The sequence below is a fragment of the Periplaneta americana genome, chromosome 11 (assembly GCF_040183065.1).
Source record: "Periplaneta americana isolate PAMFEO1 chromosome 11, P.americana_PAMFEO1_priV1, whole genome shotgun sequence".
NCBI lineage: Eukaryota > Metazoa > Arthropoda > Insecta > Blattodea > Blattidae > Periplaneta > Periplaneta americana.
Window position 1 is genome coordinate 33,964,592 of NC_091127.1, and position 22,669 is coordinate 33,987,260.

Sequence of the window (22,669 nt, forward strand, 5' to 3'; positions counted from 1 at the left end):
TGGCTGGATTTTATTCAAGGGATTTAATTTTGGAAATAGTATCTTTAAGATATGTAAATATTTTTGGATTTTTTTTAAAGCAGGTGGTATACTAAGGAACAAAAAAGAGAGCCTACTTGAAGGAAAAACTGAATGAGGTAGAAACAAATAGCAAGAATAAAAACATTAGAGATTTATATAAGGGCATAAAGGAATTTAAGTTAGGATGTCAGACAAGAGTAAACAAGATCAAGGATGAGAATAGTGACTTGCTTACAGACTCTCATTCAGAACAGATGCAAAAATTATTTTGGGCAACTACAAATAGAAATGGCCGGGACAATATTCATGTACCGCAGTACAAATTGCTGAACCATTTATACCCTAACCCACACTCTCTGAAGTCGAAATTGCGATAGAAAATCTGAAAAAAAATAAATAAATAAAATAAATAAATACAAGTCTCCATATATTGATCAAATTCCAGCAGAATTAATTCGAGAGGGTGAAAACGCATTATCTAGTGAACTTCATAAGTTTGTACTTCCTATTTGGAAAAAGGAAATTGTACCAGAACAATGGAAGAAATCCATAACTTAATTGTATATATCTTTAAGAAGGGGTGAAAAGACTAAAACTGTAGTAACTTTCGAGAATATGTATCACTTTCATTGACGTACGAAATTTTATCCAACATTCTTTTGAAATGATTAAATCCATAGGTTATGTAGATGAAATTATTGGGGATCATCAATTGCGGTTTTAGGCGTAATAGATGGACTATTGATTAGATTTTTTTTTGTATCCGACAGATAGGTATTGGAGAAAAGAATGGGAAGATCATGTGGCTATTTGCAGGATGTGGTAGCAGTGAACGTTTCAAGCCGCTAGATAGCAGCATTGTCACTTTTCTTCCAAGATTCCGTTGTCTATAGATGGGCAGCTTTTATCGCTTTTATTGCTTTTATCAACCCCGGAACATTTTAAAAGATGTCGGAATCCAATGGTTATTTTGTTAAGAGTTCCTGCTAGATCTTAATGTATTAAACAAGAAAGCTTTTCAGTATTATTGTGAGAATGTATTTTGTAACTGGTAATATATATATATATATATATATATATATATATATATATATATATTAGTTTTTACTTATAATTCCTTTATTTATTTAAAATAAAAACCTGAATATTTCTAATAATATTGTGTAATAAAGGTTAAAGTTGATGTCAGAACTTGATTAATGACCTTTTAGTAGATATGAATAAGAAAAACCATTGTTGGACGTGCACGAGTCTCGATAGATAATCCAATGTTAATACGTCTCTCTATGCAAATCTTTGCTCTCTGAGTAATGTAGGCTCGTTGTATGCTGCATTTTTTGCTCTCTGTACATAATCTCTAATTAATAAGCGATAAGGGACAGATAGTGAATAATCTGATTCTGATAAAAATCTGATTTCTTAATTTTTTTTTTCATAAAATTCCCTCCAAGTTGTATTTCTTCCCGTTCTCCCTCCAGCCATCAAAATTTCCCTCTATCGAGGGAAATCTTCCTCCCTCGGGTAACATTCATCGCTGTTTTTAAGCGCGTTCAGTCGATGATTGAGCATCGATTAGTCATCGATGTGTTCTGAATATGGGCAATTGAGTATATTATTTCTTATAATCTCGCATCATTACATTGTAGTATATTGTAAAAAATATTGTTGTGAGATAGTTCGGAGCATATGATTGTTAAAATTCAGGACGCTCATACGACAAGTAGTGATTATATATTTTCGCTTCATGTGTTAGGTCTACGGTCTTAGATTCCGTTACAATTTCTGCTGAACCGAATCATTTCATGTTCCAGAGACTTTCAGGCATTACTCTTGATTTTCTTCATGGCGATATGAAATTAATGCCATTCAAAACTATGTTTTATCCAAAATCAAGAATATAGTTTCGAGGATTATTCGTGTATCCTTAATAGTAGGCTTATACATTATTCTCTAAAGCATTTAAACGTTAATAGAAAATATATGTACAGTATATGTCTTGTGCGTTAATGATTAGGTTTAGGTGGTAGGTCCCTATGTACACTAAAGATACAAAGTTAATATTTATTGGATAAAGGATGCAAACTCAACTGTGTTGATACAGGTTGAGAAATGGAAGGTGAAGAATATTCAGTTACTAAACTGAGGAATATATCGAAAGATTATGAGAAAGAATTTCCTGACATACACTAAAAGAGAATACATGTAAATTTATTAAAGGCCATGGCCAATCACAATTACACGCGATATCGAAATTAGGTCAAGCACAAAAGCTTTGCGCACACGCTTCATGTATCGATTAATACATTAAAAACTCTTGGCTGAATCTCTGTTTTACATATATATTACAAAATGCACTGCAACTGACAGTGTGTTGGAAAGAAACATTCATTTTGACTATTAATATTTTATTTCCCCAACTCCTTGTAAACATATTGATTTTTATCATTTCTCTATTGGAGCAAGGCATAAATACATAGTTACTCGAATTGCAATTAGGAATTACTGTGATTTACAATGTGCCGACAGGACGAATTATAACACCTATACAAATAATCTGTTTATATGTTATTATAAATACAACAATTTAATAATTTTCAGGGGCAGCCATGTAAAACTTCGATCTTGGCAACATGCCGCATAGAATCATGGGTAATCCGCCATATTGGTTTTCCACCCCGCAGTAGGAAACTGAAATCAGTCGTGCTTTGGGTTCGGCTTAGTGAAATTTTGTCAAAATGTCGGGAAATACGGGGATGGAACAACTCATCCCAATCGTTAATAAACTCCAAGATGCCTTTACCCAGTTGGGTGTTCATATGCAACTGGATCTTCCACAAATTGCAGTTGTGGGTGGACAAAGTGCAGGCAAAAGTTCCGTACTGGAAAATTTCGTGGGAAGGTACGTACTCTATTGCAAGTGATTTATGTCATAATTCTTTAGCAATGGCATTGAATATTATGTATACTCATATTTGCGGGAAGTTTTAGGTTTGTGTTTAATAAACAATTTTCTCTATTCGATAATTTATCAGCAAGTTTTGACAGTTACATTGGCGATCTGATGAATGTCATAAGGATAAACTATTTATAATCATCAGCTGTCTTTTGATATACAACTACTTTGCGAGTAGTAGTAAGACAGAGTAATATTCACTAGAGCACTTGTTAATGTGAACCACTTTGTTTTTGTTGATTATATCATTGTTTAATGATAATGTAACTATGAATTGCAATTTTTTTTGGTTAGATTATGACGTATTGTTTATGATTACATTTTAGGTATACCACATTTTAAATGGTAGATATTACATCAATTGTAATGTGTAGGGAATATGGGTAAGTTCCCAGAATGTGTCTCTGCACGTAGGCCAGTTTTACACTAAACCTAAACTTAATGTACGCAAGAAATACTAAAACCCTAAACTAACCTAACCTATCACAGATTCGGGAAGGTTAGGTTAGTGTTTTAGTATTCCTTGCTTACACTAAGTTTAAGTTTAGTGTGTCTGTGCAACGATATATTCTGGGAAGTTACCGAAATATGTTCATTTTTCGTTTGCAATTGGGTAATTTATGGCATTCAGAATCAAACAAAAATGTTTAATTAAAAATGCATCCGACATTTATTTTTAAGGATAACTTGAGATTCTGGATGATACATCTAGGCTATTATCAGACAGTACGTCTCACTTGATGTGTGTCAGAGGAACAACGTTTGTTGCACATATCCTAATTCTGATTAGTAAAATTGTTACTAGCCAGCGATGTATGCGATGAAGGGGGAAAGGAACTGGTCACCCTACCCCATTATCTCCTAGCCTAGTTGCTTCATGTGTGCCTTATTGCTGTTGCTTATGAGGTTCCAACCAGTATAGGACTGTTGACTAAACATACGTACCGTAATTTGCGACATTTTAAATTAAAATATGGAATATTATATATCTTCAGCTCACATTCCCCATTCCAGATAGAATTCTGTAAAATCTTAAACTTTAGTTCAATTAAGTAGGTATAATAGAAATCAATTTGACAAAACTAGCGCTGAGGTAGTTCCCTTCGTATACTCCGTTTATACATCTTGCATATACGAATCTGTGACAGGTTATGTTTGATTAGTTTAGGCTTTTATTATGCCTTGCATATATAGCCTAGATCAACTGTAGCTTATCTAAAAAAAAAAAAAAAAACGCAAGAAATTCAACGATTTTGAGTTCCGTAATCACCTGAACTACCCTAAGAGCTAGTTTTACCACAAATTTAATATAAAGATCTGCGTTCATGTAGTATACAATCATAAGTTACAATGGGAAGAAATGTCACACACAATGATCATTAATTTGAATACCGTACCTTAATATACTTCACACAATACATAATACCGGTAGGCCTATTTGTTTCTTAGGTCTAATATCTAAATGTTGTAGCCTAACATTAATGTAACTATAAAAACTTATCTCTTATCAACAATATGAAAACTACAGAATTTAAAAAGATCTTGAATTTATGTAAAAGCTGAACTTCTTTGATGAGCAAAAATCCTAGCACATTTTTAAAAAATATCCGATCTAATGGACCTAACTTAAGCTTCCATGTACTTCTAATCCATAAAACTCTCACGAATTCTTAATTTCAAACTATAATTTGCAGTTTATACTTAATATGGATAAATCGCAATATAGCGAACGCCAGTAGAGGAAGTTATCCCCACCCTCGCCACTCAGCACCTCGCTTGCCACACGGCAGCTGCTCTTTCTCTCTGCTGTCTGCCCCCGCTCTGGTGGATCACTGCCTACTGCCTCGCACGTATTTCAAATTTAATGTGCATTCGACACAACAACACGCACGTATTTTCCTCGAAGTAACACACAAACTTTGAATAAAACAACACTCACTGTTAACTTAGCACTGTCGGAGACTGCCTCTCTCACACACAGTAGTCACCAGAGCATCGTTTGCTGTAATCAGGAACCGCCACGTGACAGAGAGGTTGGTTTGGGAATGAGAGGTTATATTAGTTCTCGCAGGACATCGCATCATTTCCCCTTTGGGTCCCTGTGGGCCCTGAAAAGGACCTTACAGGAGGAGCAACGCTGTAGAAAAACTAGAAATTAGTCCCTAACATTAGGTGGATAGTTGGATGCAATGTATTGGAGGAAGCTGGGCTTCTCCATTTCTGGTACATAAAGGCACACAAGTATGTATGTGTATGTATTTATTCACACTGCAGTGGGTATATACCCGGTGGCAGTGGTAACTAATTACACTCAATAATGACAATAATAAACTTATTAATTAAAAATACAATTAATAATAATACTAATAATTAATACTAACAATAATTAATAATAATAATAATAATAACAACAACAACAACAACAGGGAATATACTAAATTAAATGAAACGATCACTTAAAATAACATTTGAAATAAATCTAATTTGTATCTTAAAACTAAGATCGAACTAAAACCCACGAGTATGATATATTCATATCTGCACAAGTACCTTTCAAATTACACTCATTTCGCTGTCAACTCACTCACTGCAATGGAACTACGACACATTTCACTGATTCTATCCTGATTTCACTAACACTTCAAAAACATTTCACTGTTCAAATACTATGCACTGCCACTATAAACTATAAAGCTTCACTGACAGGAACACGTTTCACTTACACAGCACACTTCACTGACATGACATACTTCTTCACTGATACAACACACTTCACTGATACAACACTTCAATAACAACATATCATTTACACCCTTTAAATACTGTGTATAATTACCGTCTATTATTAAGGTCCTTAAGCCTATTTTTAAATACATTTTTGGTTGTTGGTAAAGCCTTTAGTAAGTCTGCAGGTAAAGCATTCCAGTCCCTGATAGTACGATTGAGAAAAGAAAACTTTCCAGTGTCCGTCCTCTACCTTCTTTCCCTCAATTTATATGAGTGGTCGTTCCTTGAAGAGTAAGGAATCAAACATATCACCTTTTTTCCGATTGTTTGTTATCGGATTCTTGAATGTCACGAAGTGATTCACAGTCAGATGCTGGAATCCTTCATCGTTTAAGGTATTGTATGCCTTCCAACAATCAGAATAGATCGTAGTCCCTGGCATAATTCGCTCTTTGATGATCCAGAGGAGAACATCTTTCGAACGATTAGCCACTGGAAAGGGAAAGCATTCTTTAGTATTATGGTCGACTGCACCAAACACCCACTGGCCCTCGACACGTTCTCCTTTGTGATACTTCTTCTTCCCGAATTTGGATTCATCGATCTCCACCTCATGTCCTCCACCTAATTTCCCTTCACGCCTTTCCATTACCACGCCACAAACTTCTCTGCAGGACAGGTACCCCAGCATGTTCCTTGGCATTCTCTCTTTGGGAAAGAAAACAAGACCTAATAAGCGTCCAGTTTTTTTTTAACAAGCAGTCAACATAAAGCAGAACCAACACTTTTTTTCCGAAAAATATTTTACAGCAATAGGATAATATTTCAGGTTTCCCCTATTCGAAGCATCAATGGCAACTTAGAAGACTGTTTCGTCCTCATTTAAATCACTTCAACAGAATGTGGAATTGCAATATTTTGCACGAGCATTTCACATTTGGTGCGGCCACATTTGAATTTGTCACTTAATTTAGAATCTTTAAATGTTGAACTCAATAATGAAAATATTATAGCTGTTTGGGAAAGGAAAGTCCTCAGAAAGATATATGGACCTCATTTCGAAAATGGTCAATTCAGAAATGGAATCAATAAAGAGTTAAGGGAAATGTTGTTGTTGTTTGTATTTGACAATAAAGTCTTGCACTCCAATATTTTTCATGATCAGCCACTGAAGCACAGATTTTGAGGTGTTTCGAATCCATTTCTTGGTTTGAGTTGCACAATGGGCAATTAGGGGACTGATGTATTCCAATTCCATTTTTTCCCTTGAGATTGTGTTATCAAATTTTGTTGAAGTCTAAGTATGTAGATTTAATAAATCTTTTCACAGAGTAATACGTAGATTTAGTAACAGGTCTGTAAATGGCAGTGCTGCCCTTCTTTGCTAAAGCATCCGCAATCTCGTTTCTCAGACTTCCACAATGGGATGGTATCCATTGGAATACAATTCTTTTATTGAGTGATATTAATTGAGAGAGCATTTTAGTTATTTCTGCTGTTTGAGATGAAGATGTGTGTTTAGAGACTGTTGATAGAATAGCTGCTTTGGAGTCTGACAATATAACTGCATTCTTAAATTTATTGATGTGGCATAGAAGATTCACAAAATATTAGGGAAAACACTGAAATTCTACTTGAAGCAAGTAAAGCGATAGGGTTGGAAGTAAATCCCGAAAAGACTAAGTATATGATTATGTCTCGTGACCAGAATATTGTACGAAATGGAACTATAAAAATTGGTGATTTATCCTTTGAAGAGGTGGAAAAATTCAAATATCTTGAGCAACAGTAACAAATATAAATGGCACTCGGGAGGAAATTAAACGCAGAATAAATATGGGAAATGCCTGTTATTATTCGGTTGAGAAGGTTTTGTCATTTAGTCTGCTGTCAAAAAATCTGAAAGTTAGAATTTATAAAGCAGTTATATTACCGGTTGTTCTGTATGGTTGTGCAACTTGGACTCACTTTGAGAGAGGAACAGGGATTAAGGGTGTTTGAGAATAAGTTTCTTAGGAAAATATTTGGGGCTAAGAGGGATGAAGTTACAGGAGAATGGAGAAAGTTACACAATGCAGAAGTGCACGCATTATATTCGTCACCTGACATAATTAGGAACATTAAATCCAGACGTTTGATATGGTCTGGGCATGTAGCACGTATGGGCGAATCCAGAAATGCATATAGAGTGTTAGTTGGAAAGCCAGCGGGAAAAAGATCTTTAGGGAGGCCGAGACATAGATGGGAAGATATTAAAATGGATTTGAGGGAGGTGGGATATGATGGTAGAGATTGGATTAATTTTGCTCAGGATAGGGATCAATGGCGGGCTTATGTGAGGGTGGCAATGAACCTTCGGGTTCCTTAAAAGCCAGTAAGTAAGTAAGGCATAGAGGATTCCTAAGACTTTCACTTATTGCAATGATTTCTCCATCAAAACTTGTTGTTCCATATCCAAGAGATCTATAAAGTGAGAAGAGACAGCACGTAACACCTGCACCAGCACCTTGTTCTCTGGAGATCAAGGATCCGTCGGTGTGTATAAATGAAGCCAGTTGTGTGGAGGGTACCTAATATTAATTGTCTCTAAAGACATGGAAATGTATGGCGAGCCGAGCATAGTTTCCTTCATTAAGAGAGGTAGACTCAAATGGCTGGGACATCTTGAGCCTATGCCAGAAAACAGATTACCCAAACGAGCACTATACGGACACCCAGGAGCAAGGAGAAGAGGATGGTCAAGGTTGAGATGGCTTTAGGACGTGGAGGATGATCTGCAGAGAGTTGGATGTAGGAGATGGAGGCAACGGATGCAAGACAGACACAAATGGTTTCAATTGATTGAGGAAGCCCAGGCCTTTTGTGAGCTGTAGTGCTACATATGAATGAATGAAATGTTGAACTCGCCAGTGTTATCCCATAATTTGTAGACAAATGGCTATGATAAATCATTACAGGATAATAAAAGAATGCCAGTTCAGCAGGTGCAGCAGTGTTTTCTGCATACAAATCTTTCACAATAAAGAAATTATTGATGGATTTAATTTTCTTACATACCACCACAGACTTGCGTTTCTCTCACTGCTTATGCTTCCTAATGGCAGCAATATCTTCACTTCTAATTGAAAAAAACTGTTAGGCAGAGAACATATTTTGCCAATACTACACTTCTCAAGCTATTTTTTTTATTTTTCTTTTCGTAGCGATTATTCTCTAAATCACACATTTGCCTTAATGTAGGATCTGATGACAAAATCTGAACATTTTTAGTGTTATGTCTGGACACTGGACATTAGTTATAAAATCTGGGCATTCCAGACAAAATTTGTACGGGTGGCAACCCTAGATGTAATGTTATAATGAATGTATTTTACATTGTTGAAATATGTAATGTTCGTTAATATAACATCCTTTGTTATCGTAGACGGAGTGCACCATTGTGCTTACCCCATGTCAATGGGTTCTCACTGTGTACTCTCCTATGTTAAGTTCTGAAAAAAAGTTTGAAAAAAGAGGATTATGCAATAATAATGGGCCATTTGACCCAGTCTGTCTCTTCTCTTGTGAGAAGTTTGAATCAGCATTGCACAAATCACAAGTAGCAGAGCTTCATGATTAATAATAATAATAATAATAATAATAATAATAATAATAATAGTGGTAGTAATTGTGATCATGTCTGTGGTGGTGGTAGTTATGATAAGAGAATGACGCAAAAAATAAGATTTGTTTGGAAAATGGGTAACGTTTCAATCATACATATCATATTAATAGCAGGTGTCATACCAAGGTCACTGCACACAGATGGTCACATTGTTGAATGTAAATACGAGGACACTGATGACTAATTAGAACACTGAAGCAGCAGTACCTAGTCGTGTCATATATAACAATTTTCTAATGTTTTAGAGTATGTAAATGCTTACAATGTCAATTGGTTTATCTGTCGTAGACATTTACTTGTAGAGTAAATATGACACATTTTCTCGAGCAATAATAATAATAATAATAATAATAATAATAATAATAATGTCTCAAACCTGAGATTATAATAGTAGCTATAAATATATGGACCATCTCTGCACTTTATGCATATTTTTGGAATGCTGGATTGGAGTTACACAGATTTAGATGCATTAAATAGAAAAAAAAAACTAGAACTTCAATGGTAAAATTCAGAAAACATCATAGGAGGACTGAGTGGAGTGATTGTACTTTATCACCAATGAACAAGGACTGTAGGTACAAAAAGCTGATTTCATTTCCAAACATAAAACTTTGAAATTATTTTAGAAACAGTGAGAATTCTCTGCATTTACAACTTTTCCAGTTAGATCTTTTGACAGTTTTAAATTTATTTTGTGGAGAACATGGGCCGATAGAAATTAGATGAATGAAATAGGGCATGACTTGCAAAACCACTATATGGACATACTCTCAATATGTAGTAAAAGAACTCTTTACTCTGTGACTTGGTAATTGTCAACTGTAGGAAGGGACTGGGATATTTATGTCTGTCATTCACTACACTGGCCGATATTACAGAAAACAAATACTTATTTTTGAATTCTAGGCTTGTCTTCACACTAGAAGTATTGCCAAATTAAAAAAAAAAGTAACTCTTTAAGCAATCGGCAAGTGCTTTGAAATCGTTACATTCCACAATATTGTAAATAAAATCCTCCCTCAATTCTTGAAAATAATACGACTGTAGATTATTGAAATAAACACACAAAAACAAGAGACGTCAAGCAGATGTTGTCTAAGTAAACAAATTAAAGAAACATACATTATAGATATTATATCTGCTAACTGCTAACTTAAAATATTAAAGTTTGTGAAATATGACGTTAAGGTGATGTGATAGCATCCAGTTTTTCTGCTGCAAGTAATACCAGTTTACATTAGGCCTATATTTCCTACCCCCAAACAGAAGTAAATTCTGAGGCATGGTTAGTTAAATCAGTATTTGTGTTTATATTATGAGAAAAATCCTTAAGAAAGGTAGAGCTGAAAAAAAAAAAGTAAGAGACTACTGAAGACTATGATGATAGCAATGATGATAATGATCATATACTAATATTAGATGTTTTTTCTTGGTTGTGAGACAGTGGAAACAGGAGAGTCGTGATAAAAATTGGTAAATTAGAAATTCGTTCTGAGATGTCGTTGCGGAGAGTATTAGGCTGGCCTGGAGGGTACAATGTGGGTGTAGGAGAACAAAAATAGAGATGGAAACAAGGTAGAGGTTAGTCCTCACAGTCAAGGGATTGAGCTAGCCTTGCTTAGTGACTTTTCGACTGCACGAACAAGTTCCCTGGGCGTCGAGGGATTTAACGAGCCTTGCTTCACAACTTTTCGTTGCCAGGGGATAGGGAAATGGGTAACTCCATTGTCGAGGGATCAAAGATCCTAGCTTCTTGGCTTTTCGACAGCTGAGGGGTTCAAAGGAGGAACAGGGGTCGAGCAAGTCGGAATGAACATGGGGGGGGGGGGATCGAAGTCAGGATTGCTCTAGAGGTGAGAAGTGTATGATTTGAAGGTAGAATGGCTTCTGGCTGTGGTGCTGTGATACAGCTCTTTTCATACCTTGAGCCTCCCACGTGTCTAGTGACATGTTGGGCAGCAGGGAGAGAGAAAGCTTCCATGTAAGTGCTCTCTTGCAGGTTTAAGCAGAAACAAATGTTTGAGGATTGCACTGCAGAAGGTTGCCATTTGCCAGCCATTGCAAGACCAGATAACAAGGGCTGCATACTCACCGTTTCAATTTGAACCAAATAAAGTTTACAAAATTTGAGATAGGTCCGCAAGGAACACAAATGAAAGAAACACAACAAGAAAATAGAATATTCTGCACATGTGAAGGGAGTTATGTGGTTCAATTTATGAACTTAAAAAAAATACGTGAGCATGTGAGGTTCATCAAATTAGGGAAGCTTATGATTATGATGTTATAGATGAATTAACAGTGATGTGCTAGTGTTAGGTATTTAATGTGGGGAGAGAGAATGTCCATGATGATGAACGAACTGGACATCTGTCTGTTATTATGGATAATTTGCTGCATTGTGTCGAATTCATCGAACAGGATTGGACACACTCTCGACGAAATCCAAGAACAGTTTCCACATGTTTCCCCCACCATAATCCATAAAATCATCGGCATTCATCTTGGTACAGGAAATTTGTGTGAGGTAGGTTTCATGCAAGCTTCCTGATGAACATGTCAAACTGTATGGGTGCTGTTTTGCCCAAATTAGACTTCAACGTGCCCACTATTACGAACATGACACATTTCATATCTTGAGGCTCATTCCTATCATGTGTGGTCTAACATCTCAGGGGTAACTTTCTCAAAAGCTGAGAAAATCTTTGCTCTAGATCATACACATCATTTTTCACAAAACCCCAGAGAAAGAAATTGGGGGATGTCAGGTCTGGGGATTTTGGAGGCCACATAATTGGCCCTCGACCACACCAGTTGTTACCAAATGTGTCATCCAGATAATCACTGACGTCTGTTGCCCAATGAGGTGGTGCACCATCCTGTTGGAACACGATACCCATGTTGTTTTGCTGTTGCAGTTGTGGTTCGAATAGGTTTTTCAGTTTTCAACATGTCCAGGTATGGTCCTGATCGAACTGTTTCTTCTGCAAAGACAATCGGCTCATACAGATAACAACTTATCACGTTCCAAACATTAACTTAGAACTATCCTGTTCCAGCTCATATGAGACTTGTAATTCGGAGCCCTCCAAACTTCATACTCTTGTTGAAACCACCGTTGAACAAATGTTACACTGTCAAATTTAGCAAACCACAAGACATTTCGTTTGTTGTGCATTATAAGGCATTTTGTTTATTCGGTCATTGCTGAGTAACGTCTCTTGTTTGCTATGCGGTAACAATGATCATACAAAACTCCCGTGCTTCAATATCACATTGGAACTCAAAATGAATTCTACAACAACCCATTATAAATTTTATTGTCATGTTATTTTATGTCTTCACAAATGGATCAGACTGTATTATAATCACGGTATGACAGTCTATGGAGGCCAAGATCGATCAGCCAACTGCTGGCCCCACTTCTGCATACCTCAGCACAGGTGAAAAATCATCCAACAAGTATTGGGCTAACTTGTGCTACGAATAATGGGTCTCCAACTATTTATAGCATACGAAACTGGATTACACCAATCAGTGTAACTGTCCACATCTGTGGAGTAACGGTTAGCGTGTCTGGCCGCGAAACCAGATGGCCCGGGTTCGATTCCCGGTCAGGGCAAGTTACTTGGTTGAGGTTTTTTCTGAGGTTTTTCCTCAACCAATATGAGCAAATGCTGGGTAACTTTCGGTGCTGGATCCCGGACTCATTTCACAGGCATTATCACCTTCATCTCATTCAGACGCTAAATAACCTAAGATGTTGATAAAGTGTCGTAAAATAACCTACTAAAAAATCAGTGTAACTCTCCAATTTCCTCACGATATGTCGGCATCAGTCCCATACATTGGCCAAAATGTTATGAGAAAACTTTTCTCCATAACGACTTGAACGAGAGCTCACTTCTATACAACTAGACCATGACATGAGATCTTAGACTACATAGCTATGCCATAGGAGAGCCATTGGTTCTTTTCTTAGTGTATTTACCAAATGTATACTAGAAATTGTAGAAATATCATTCATTTGTTTAATTGTACTATTTACTCCTCATTTAAATAGCAAATAATGTAATGCTTTTATTTCGTAATTTTGTTTACAGAGATTTTCTTCCCCGTGGTTCTGGCATTGTTACCAGAAGACCGTTGATTTTACAGCTCATCAATAGTTCAGTTGGTATGTTTCTCAGTATATCTTGTAATGCATGAGACAATGTACAATATTTTTTTTGTTAATGCATGGATGTTGAATACTTACGAGTTGTGTCTGTACGTATGGGAAAATTAACAGTATAAAATGTTTCTCTTCCTCTGTATCCCTTGAAAAATGTAATATGTTCAGAAATTTTCGTATGTAAATGGTTATTTGGTTTTCATTATTTCTGGATATATTTTACTTGAAAAGAAAATTGTGAAAAATATTATGTAAAAAAAAAATGATAATTATGAGTACTATAATATGAAAATCTGTGCTTACTGGTATCAATATATTGATGTATTCACTTTCGACATTGTCTGATGGATGAATCTTTCTCTTTCGTTCTCAAAAAAAAAGTACTTATCTTTAGTGTAATGCTTTTAAAAGTGTATATTCAGTGCCTAACCACTTAACTTGCGTGATTGGGGTTCAGCCTATTGCGCACAGAAAGCAGGACTGTGACCCATTTTCAAGTTGCTTATCACTTTTGCAGGCCATGCTGTGCATGTGTAGTATCTGGAGAAATTGTGCAGGCACGCAGGGTGGAGGGGTAGGTAGGTGTGTGTGTTTTTTTTTTTTTAAGGTTTTTTCTTAGGTTTGCCCTTTTAGCCATTCTTCTGTTCCTTGTTGGTTCTGTGAAGTGAAACTATGACTTATTTAGTTAAGATCGCCGAGATTTCCAGTTTATTGCACTGAATATCAGGTTGTAAATGCTAACAAATCTTTCGATATACATAAGTTTATACATTCCCAGTTTAGTAGCTCTCTTTTGTGAATATGTACCACAACTGAGAAATACCCACCCACACTTTCTGGAAGTTTACACTGACGAGTCTAAAATGGATGAGGGTACAGGTGCGGCATATTATAGTAAAACCACATGAAGCTCACAAGTATATAGTATACATAAAAATAGCTCTATATTTACGGCAGAAATTCGTGAGGTGGAAGGAGTACTGGTCTCTTTACATGATGTTCATGACGCCTACATCCGGATCTTTTTAGACTCAAGGAGCATCCTGCAATCAATTACAGATACAACTATCCATACATCCTGGTCTATGACATTGGTACATAGTAAACAACTCCTGTTAGAACTTTAAACATCGAAAAATGATACACAACTGGTGTGGATTCCTAGTCACACCAGTGTTCCTGGAAACGAATATGTGGATCAGATGACTAAGATTGCAGCGTGAGGTATATCCACATCAATCGAACCACAGACTCTTCAAGATATTCGAATATAATTTGCCCAGGCTGCTAAGAAACGAGAATGGAAAATATCACTACTGATTCACCGGTTGGCTGTTCTAACGAGACAAGAGATTTTGTTACTTATGAATATCAAACATAACGTGGCTTTTACCCCAGCATATCAATATAAGATTCGTTTACTAGATTCCGCTAGATGTAGCTGCTGGTCAGAGGGGCGACTTAAATCATGTTCTGCTTGGGTGTGAACTTATCTCTTTGCAAATACAGAAATTCCTATCGGAAGCGTCTATTATACAGGGGTATGGTCCTAGTTCGATTTCAAGTTTAATCACCTCTTCAAATATTCTCATATTGAAAGCACTTATTCGACATATTTGCAGATGTAAGATGAAGTTATAAGATTTGTACTAAAAGAGTTATTGGAATCAGCGAGCTGTATACTATAGGATAACAAGGATGTTGACATTGTGCCTGGAGGGGTGATAGGACATCCGAAAATGTCACAACAGGAAAACGTTTTGATATATGCAGTTGGTTTGTATTTTCCTATTGTTGTTGTTTTCTAATGCCAGGCATTTGACAATAAAGTCATTTGACCTCTTGCACTCCAATATTTTTCAAAGATGTTATCATGGTCAGCCACTGAAGCACAGATTTTGAGGTGTTCCGAATCCATTTCTTGGTTTGAGTTGCACAATGGGCAGTTAGGGGACTGATATATTCCAATTCTATGCAGGTGTTTGGCCAAACAATCATGGCCTGTTGCCAATCTAAATGCAACTACAGACTAATTTTCCTATTGTTTGAGTCTGTAAATATGCAGTTATGACCATTATCGATGGCTTTGCAATATTGGAGAGCTATTTCTATAGCTAGTAATTGTGTCAAGGCTTGATATAGAAGAGAATGGGAATGAAATTGATGGAATGTCTTGCCTATCATGTAAGTGACAATCCTACTTGTGTATAATCCTGTTTTTATTTATTTATTTCAGAATATGCGGAGTTTTTACATTGCAAAGGGAAGAAGTTCACAGATTTTGATGAAGTGCGTAAGGAAATTGAGTCAGAAACAGATCGTGTCACGGGCACCAATAAGGGCATTTCCAACATTCCTATCAACCTGAGAGTTTATTCTCCAAACGGTTAGTTGATGTTCTTACATTCATTTTTAAGCATTATGTTTACAACAGAACAATAACTTTAATTTTGTAACATTATGTAATAGTGTTGTGTCAACTCAGCTTCTAAAATAGATCAGCAGACATTTTATTTGCTTTTGTTGGATGGTTTCCATAACATGTGTCAATGAGTAGTAAAAATTTTTGTTGGACTTCTGCTGACCAGTGTAATTGTATTTTGTTGTTCTTTATAGCAATTTACTGGTGTTTAGTTAGTTCTTTCAAAATGTATAACTTGTATTATTTGCCAAACTCTAAAATTTCGTAATTGAAGACCTCCCTGGAATAAGAATGTAACCAACAACAGTATTTTAGGAAAATTATATATATATATATATATATATATATATATATATATATATATATATATATATATATAATTCATGTTTCAGAAGAAAAACATTATTTTAGGAAAAAAATATATAATTCATGTTTCAGGAGAAAGGAAAATAATTTGAGGGGCATATTTCCTTGATTTGTCTAATCAAGGATACAAGCTTATTCTCCTATTAGCTATACCCATGCGCTCCGCTGCACTTGTTAGAAATAAATATGAAGTAATTACATAATTAAAATAGGACATCTGGTCCAGGGAAAATTCGTGTTTGATAGAAGGATAAATCGTTTAATATGTCACTTAATTTAAATTGTATTTAAATAATTAAAATGCAATCATTTTGGTCCAGAGACCACTCATTTAGTGCAATGATAATTCCTTTAACATGTTTCTTAATTGTTATTACATGCAAATAATTAAAATATGATCATTTGGTTCAGAGAACATCCGTTTTTGGTGCAATTTGGTCCCATCAAAATTTTGCTTGGAATGAAACGTATCGGAAATCATTTTTAAAGAAACTTTTGTTATGTAACATTTTTCACAAAAATCAATAATAAGCGAGATATTTCGGTTTATTTAATTCAGGCCCCCAGAGGAACTACACTTTCCAATGGTGAAATAATAATTAATTATACAAATCGGTTAATTTAGCTTCCGATATTACTTCATACAAACACAGAAACATTCTCTGTAGGCTATGTTTAATAGCTTTCGATTGTTGTTGTCAAGGCCCCTTATAGACGTAGTCATTGTTTTTATTTAATTGCAGTGCCTTAGATGGCGTTATTTTAATTTTAAAACTCATTTATCTCATTAAATATCAGTCCTATCAAAATTTTGCATAGAATAAAACTTATCGAAAATCATTTAAAAAAAAACTTTTATGCAACATTTTTCACGAAAATTAATAATAAGGGAGATATTTAGATTTATTTAATTCAAGCTCCCTTATAACCCCCCTTTTAAATAAAGTATTTTGAATGCCATATAGCCTAAAATCTAAGTTACAACGAACGTAATTTATATTCCAATTTTCATATAAATCATTTGAGCCATTATCGCTTGAAAAGGTAACAGACAGACAGACAGACATACAAACAAAAATTTCAAAAAAGCGATTTTCGGTTTCAGGGCGGTTAATTACATATGTTAGGATCAGTTATTTTTGTAAAATCGAAAATTACGAGAAAAATTTCGGCTACAGATTTATTATTAGTATAGATTGAAAGCAATAATTTGTTACAAATGAATGTTTCAAAATTACATTCTGCACCTAAGTAACATATTTCAATAATCTGATGTTACATCCTTTTTCTGGGGAGGTCTTCAGTTATTAAAAATGAAATGAAAATAACATTTGAATAATTATTGTTCTATATTGAAAGATGTAAAAATAAATTTCAGTGACATGTTCTCGTATATAATTGTTTTCTCTTTCAGACATTTTAACCAAACTAGTAAAAAATGTGCTGCCTATGTTTAAGCTAGGCTTACATCTGTAGAAAAGATCTTTCCATTTATGGCTGTAACAATGTTTTACTTTGTTCACTTTCTAGTTCTATCATTGTTACAAGCATCAGTTCTCATCCCCACTTTTATATTGTAACAGTGCTGGCTTATGGCTAGTTTTACATTTTTCCAATGTAATTTAAAGAAATAAATACACTGCAGGTTGCCATGATGCATATTCCTATAAATAAAACTGTGCGACATTTCTGTGAAACGAACATAAATAGTGAACTTATATAATAGCAAGTGGATGTATGCACACTGCAAACAAATTGATATGAAGATGGACACAATACTGACCTCACTCTAGCGATATTTAATTTCTGCTGACAGGAACTGGCCACCTTTCCATATTATCTTCTGGTCTAGTTGTCTCATAAGTGGTACCATGTTGGTATCACTTGTGAGGTTCAGATCTGTTTTCGGACAGTTGATTAAACAGCATTCAAATTGCTCTTTGAGAAATAACGCTTTTATGACATTTTCTAGTGCAGACTTTAATTTCAACAAGTTCAACTTCTGCATTTTGTCCAGTGTTCATTGTACTAAGATTTTAATTTCTTTATTGCAGCCCTTAAATGTTTTACTTCACATTTTAGTCTCCAGTTGCTACGTTTCTAACTCAAAACCTGCCTATTTTTTGGAATAGGACAGAAGACCGGAAATTAATTGGAACACAAGGAACCATTTGAAAGTCATTCACGCTGATTTAAACTTGTTTTGTTTGATGTAATGGTTAATTTGCGAAAACTGAAGAATGATGTCTAATCTTGGTATTCTTCAAAAAGTGTTCTACGAATTACAGGGCAATCAGGTGGTTCTCCTGGCCTTCTACCGTCTTGTTGGATTCCATTTCTGAATGGTGGGAGGGAGTATCACTAAGATAGAATTTGTTACTCCTGATGTTAGGTTATTTATTTATTTTATTTATTTTTATTGGCAGAGTTAAGGCAATACTGGAGTAATATACAAATAATAATAATAATAATAATAATAATAATAATAATAATAATAATAATAATAACAATAAAATTGACAAGTTTAGTTACATATAATCCTATGTATCAAACAGTATTGCAGCAATGTAAATGGAAATAATTATAAAAGAATGAAGAAAATTGATTTATTAAAAATTAAAATCTTATATTAGAAATATTACATTTTAAGAAAGAGTACAGTCTAAGCAGTATATTTGCCAACCGGCATTTGAAAGTAGTCAATGTGTGACAGCTTTTTAAGGTATGAGGCAGGGAGAAATTGAAATGGTGAATGAAGAGTATTGTGAAGTGTTATGATGCTGTATACTGAATGTGCCAGTGATCTGAGATCAAGTAGTTAGGTTATGATGGAAACATAAATACACAAGACAAGACGACAGTTAACTTGGGGTTGAGATGCACAGAATTTGAAATAGAAGAGAAAGACTGTGTAGGCAAGATATATAATTAGCAGTGTAGTTTTGATATCATTGCTACATTTAGATGTGAGGGAACATAATTGGTAGTTAGCTAGCAGTCATCTGCACATGTGTTAGTGACAAAAGCCATGAAGAACTTTGATTAAATCATTAATCAGTCAAGGTCAAAGTTCTTCTGTGTACCACAAATTGAATGTTACATTTAACTCCCTATCTTTACTTCTTTCCTGGAAGAAGTCCTCGGGCTGATTGCCTGGTTGAATTTTTTCTGAGATTTTCCTCAACTGTAAGGTGAATGTTGGATAATCCATAGTGAATCCTCACTCTCATTACTATCATCAATTCGATCGACACGGAATAACCCAGTAGTTGATACAGTGACGTTAAATAACAAACTTAAAAAAATGAAGTCATCCTTTGACATTTTTTGCCAGATGAATTCATATTGATTGTCCTTGGCCAGATTTGAACCTCCTGATATTTGGGTCCAGGGGCAAGTACAGTAATTGTCAGATCTTTGAAGGTGTTTGGTCATCAGAACTTCTGAATTTTGTTTTGATATTATCACCATTTAATTCGAGATAAATTCGTTCCGGCACCGGGAATCGATCCCAGGACCTCTCAGCTCTACGCGCTGAGTGCTCTTTCCAACTGAGCTATGCCGGGACACGATCCACGGTGCCGGCCGAACTCCTCTCGTAATGCTTTACGGCCTTACTATCTGCACTTTAGACAATGTAAGTCATACGTGCAGGAGCGCATATTTAAATGACTTTATGGCCATATTCAACATCAGTTTGTGACAACTGCTAACAGTTAATACATCACATATTCATTATATATGAGGTCTCGCCTACCTCACTGAATATTACACGACTACTATGAAGTAGCCAATGTGTATTATCACCATTTAATTCGAGAAAAATTCGTTCCGGCACCGGGAATCGAACCCAGGACCTCTCAGCTTTATGCGCTGAGTGCTCTTTCCAACTGAGCTATTGTCACAAACGGATGTTGAATATGGCCATAAAGCCATTTAAATATGCGCTCCTGCATGTATGACTTACATTGTCTAAAGTGCAGGTAGAAAGGCTGTAAAGCATTACGAGAGGAGTTCGGCCGGCACCGTGGATCGTGTCCCAGCATAGCTCAGTTGGAAAGAGCACTCAGCGCGTAGAGCTGAGAGGTCCTGGGTTCGATTCCCAGTGCCGGAACGAATTTTTCTCGAATTAAATGGTGATAATACACATTGGCTACTTCATAGTAGTCGTGTAATATTCATTGAGGTGGACGAGACCTCATATATAATGAATATGTGATGTAATTTGTTTTGATAGCTAAATTTTAATTAATTTTCCTGTTATGTTACTTTTTTTTTTAAATAAAGGCTGCTTGGTTTTGACCATTGGTAGTGCTCGTAATGAAATTTTTGAAATGTAACTGGAAGTAGGTTCGCAATTTGAGCATGTGTTAGGTTTATGAATGGTAATTAATTATGTTATAAATTATTCCTCTTCTGAAGTGAAGCCTTTTCAGCATTATCAATTGTTATTTTTAGTCTGTTTAGAGTGATAAACGCATCTTGTTTACTGAATTCTTTTATGTATTGTATATCTTATCTGTATGCTCTTGAATTAGATATGTGCTCTTTTTACAAGCAGGTGTGTTGGCCAGTGACGTAGCATATTTGTAATAAATGTCTCATGATATGATATTGAAGAACAACAGACAAGATAACAAGTGAAGACAGTGGCATTTCTGAGTAATTTTATGACGCATTATGAAGTTTTTCCGTTTTACATCATTAATACAGGGTCTTAATAAGATGTTCAAAGTATTTCATGAGATTATAGATCTATAACTTTTGTCGCTTCAATTAAGCTTCATTTTGTTGGAAGTATAGCCTATTGTGATGCTTGGAAATATCAGTTGGAAGATTTTGATATAAATATACTTTTTTAAGCATTTCTGACAATGTAGTTGTTTTTGACATGCTTTCTGTTTCTGTTATATATCTCTGCCTTCTATCTCTCCCAACCCTTTGCATCTCTACCTTGTTAATTTCGCTAAATTCTTCTTCCAAACAGTAAAACCCCGTTAATCTGAACTATTTGGGGCTTAGTACTGTCCAGAGTAGCAAAACCCCCACATTAACAGGAATAAGAAACAGTTTCGTGAATAAAAGCAGTTACACTATAATATAATAAAGTATAATAGCTGTGTTGATGTCACAAGTTATAAATCGTTCTGTTTCTTTTGTTAAAAAAAATATTATCTTCTGTGGTTGTCACATCTCCTTTACTTAAAGTTCACAGAGATGCCTCAAATATTGGTATAATGCAGAAGTTTTCTTATTTCACTTTGTTCAATGAAATTGATCACACAGTTCCAGTATAGTTTAAGCTTATTTAACTTATTTTTAGGATTTGGATATCAATATTCTCATCACCAAATGCACTGTCAGAATCTCCAGTCCCATTTATATGATCATAAATTTCTTCTTTTTTTTCATTATGTGACAACTTGCATCACCATCATTGTCAGCCTAGAACTTAATTCATTCTACTATGTCGGATCTTTTACTCTCTCTAATCTGTGTGTCATAGTAGTCCTTGCTTTCAATTCCTGCACTCTCGAATTCAACATTGCTTCCTTGTGTTGACTGATTGTTGAGGGTACCAAGTTGTTCATTGCAACTGCGAATTTGAAAATCAGCATGAATTTACGTATCTATCCTTAGGATTTGCAGTATTTTCTCTGTCCTAGAAATCATCATCTTCCTTGCAAGTATTAGGCCTTTTGGCCTGTTATGATCTCAACAGAGGATTTTCCTTCCATTTTTTTCTTGGTCGACCTAGTGATCTTTTACCAGCTGGTTGTAGTAGTTCATGATCTTTGACATTCTATGATCTCGTATTGCTGAATGTGATACATTATAGGATCTACTTTTAATTCTTGTAATATATCTTCTTTCCTCTTATGGTCCATTTCTCACAAGCTGTTAATCTGCTTTCTCCATTCTACCTTATTGTTCACACTTCAAATTAGTAATTTAACACATATCTTGCTAACGTTTTGTAAAGAAATACGAACTACAGACAGTATGCCTGTTGGCCAGTCTCCATCATCTTTCTTATCCAATATGTGTAAATATGTTAGTACCAAAGTAAGCAATCAACTTCATTGCATTTTCTCGTGTATATAAACATCAGCATACATGTGACGTCTCTATTTCTTATAAAATGATAATCTGTGAAAGGGCTTGAAAGATGCATATGTAAATAATATTGTAGCTGTGAACACGTTAGGTCTAAGTGTTTTTTTTTTAATAAATCGTATAACATTTACTTACAAAGAATTAACAAATATTTATTATTACAGTGCAGTAAAATGTTTCGTAATTTATAATATATCTGTGTGTGTATGTGTGTGTGTGTGT

The 22,669-nt window shown here is 35.1% G+C and overlaps 1 protein-coding gene across 12 annotated transcripts in view; it reads left to right on the forward strand.

Moving 5' to 3' along the window:
* Positions 1 to 2,648: 2,648 nt before the first annotated feature.
* Positions 2,649 to 22,669, forward strand: part of shi (dynamin-1 shibire) — a 107,859-nt gene continuing 87,838 nt past the window's right edge. For all 12 annotated transcript variants that reach the window (XR_011334788.1, XM_069839258.1, XM_069839261.1 and 9 more), the window contains exons 1-3: positions 2,649 to 2,920; positions 13,472 to 13,545; positions 15,779 to 15,928. Coding sequence is in view for 11 of the 12 variants with exons in the window: in XM_069839258.1 (XP_069695359.1) it covers positions 2,757 to 2,920; positions 13,472 to 13,545; positions 15,779 to 15,928 (388 nt within the window). In the remaining variant the exon portion in view is untranslated. The remainder of the gene's footprint in view (positions 2,921 to 13,471; positions 13,546 to 15,778; positions 15,929 to 22,669) is intronic.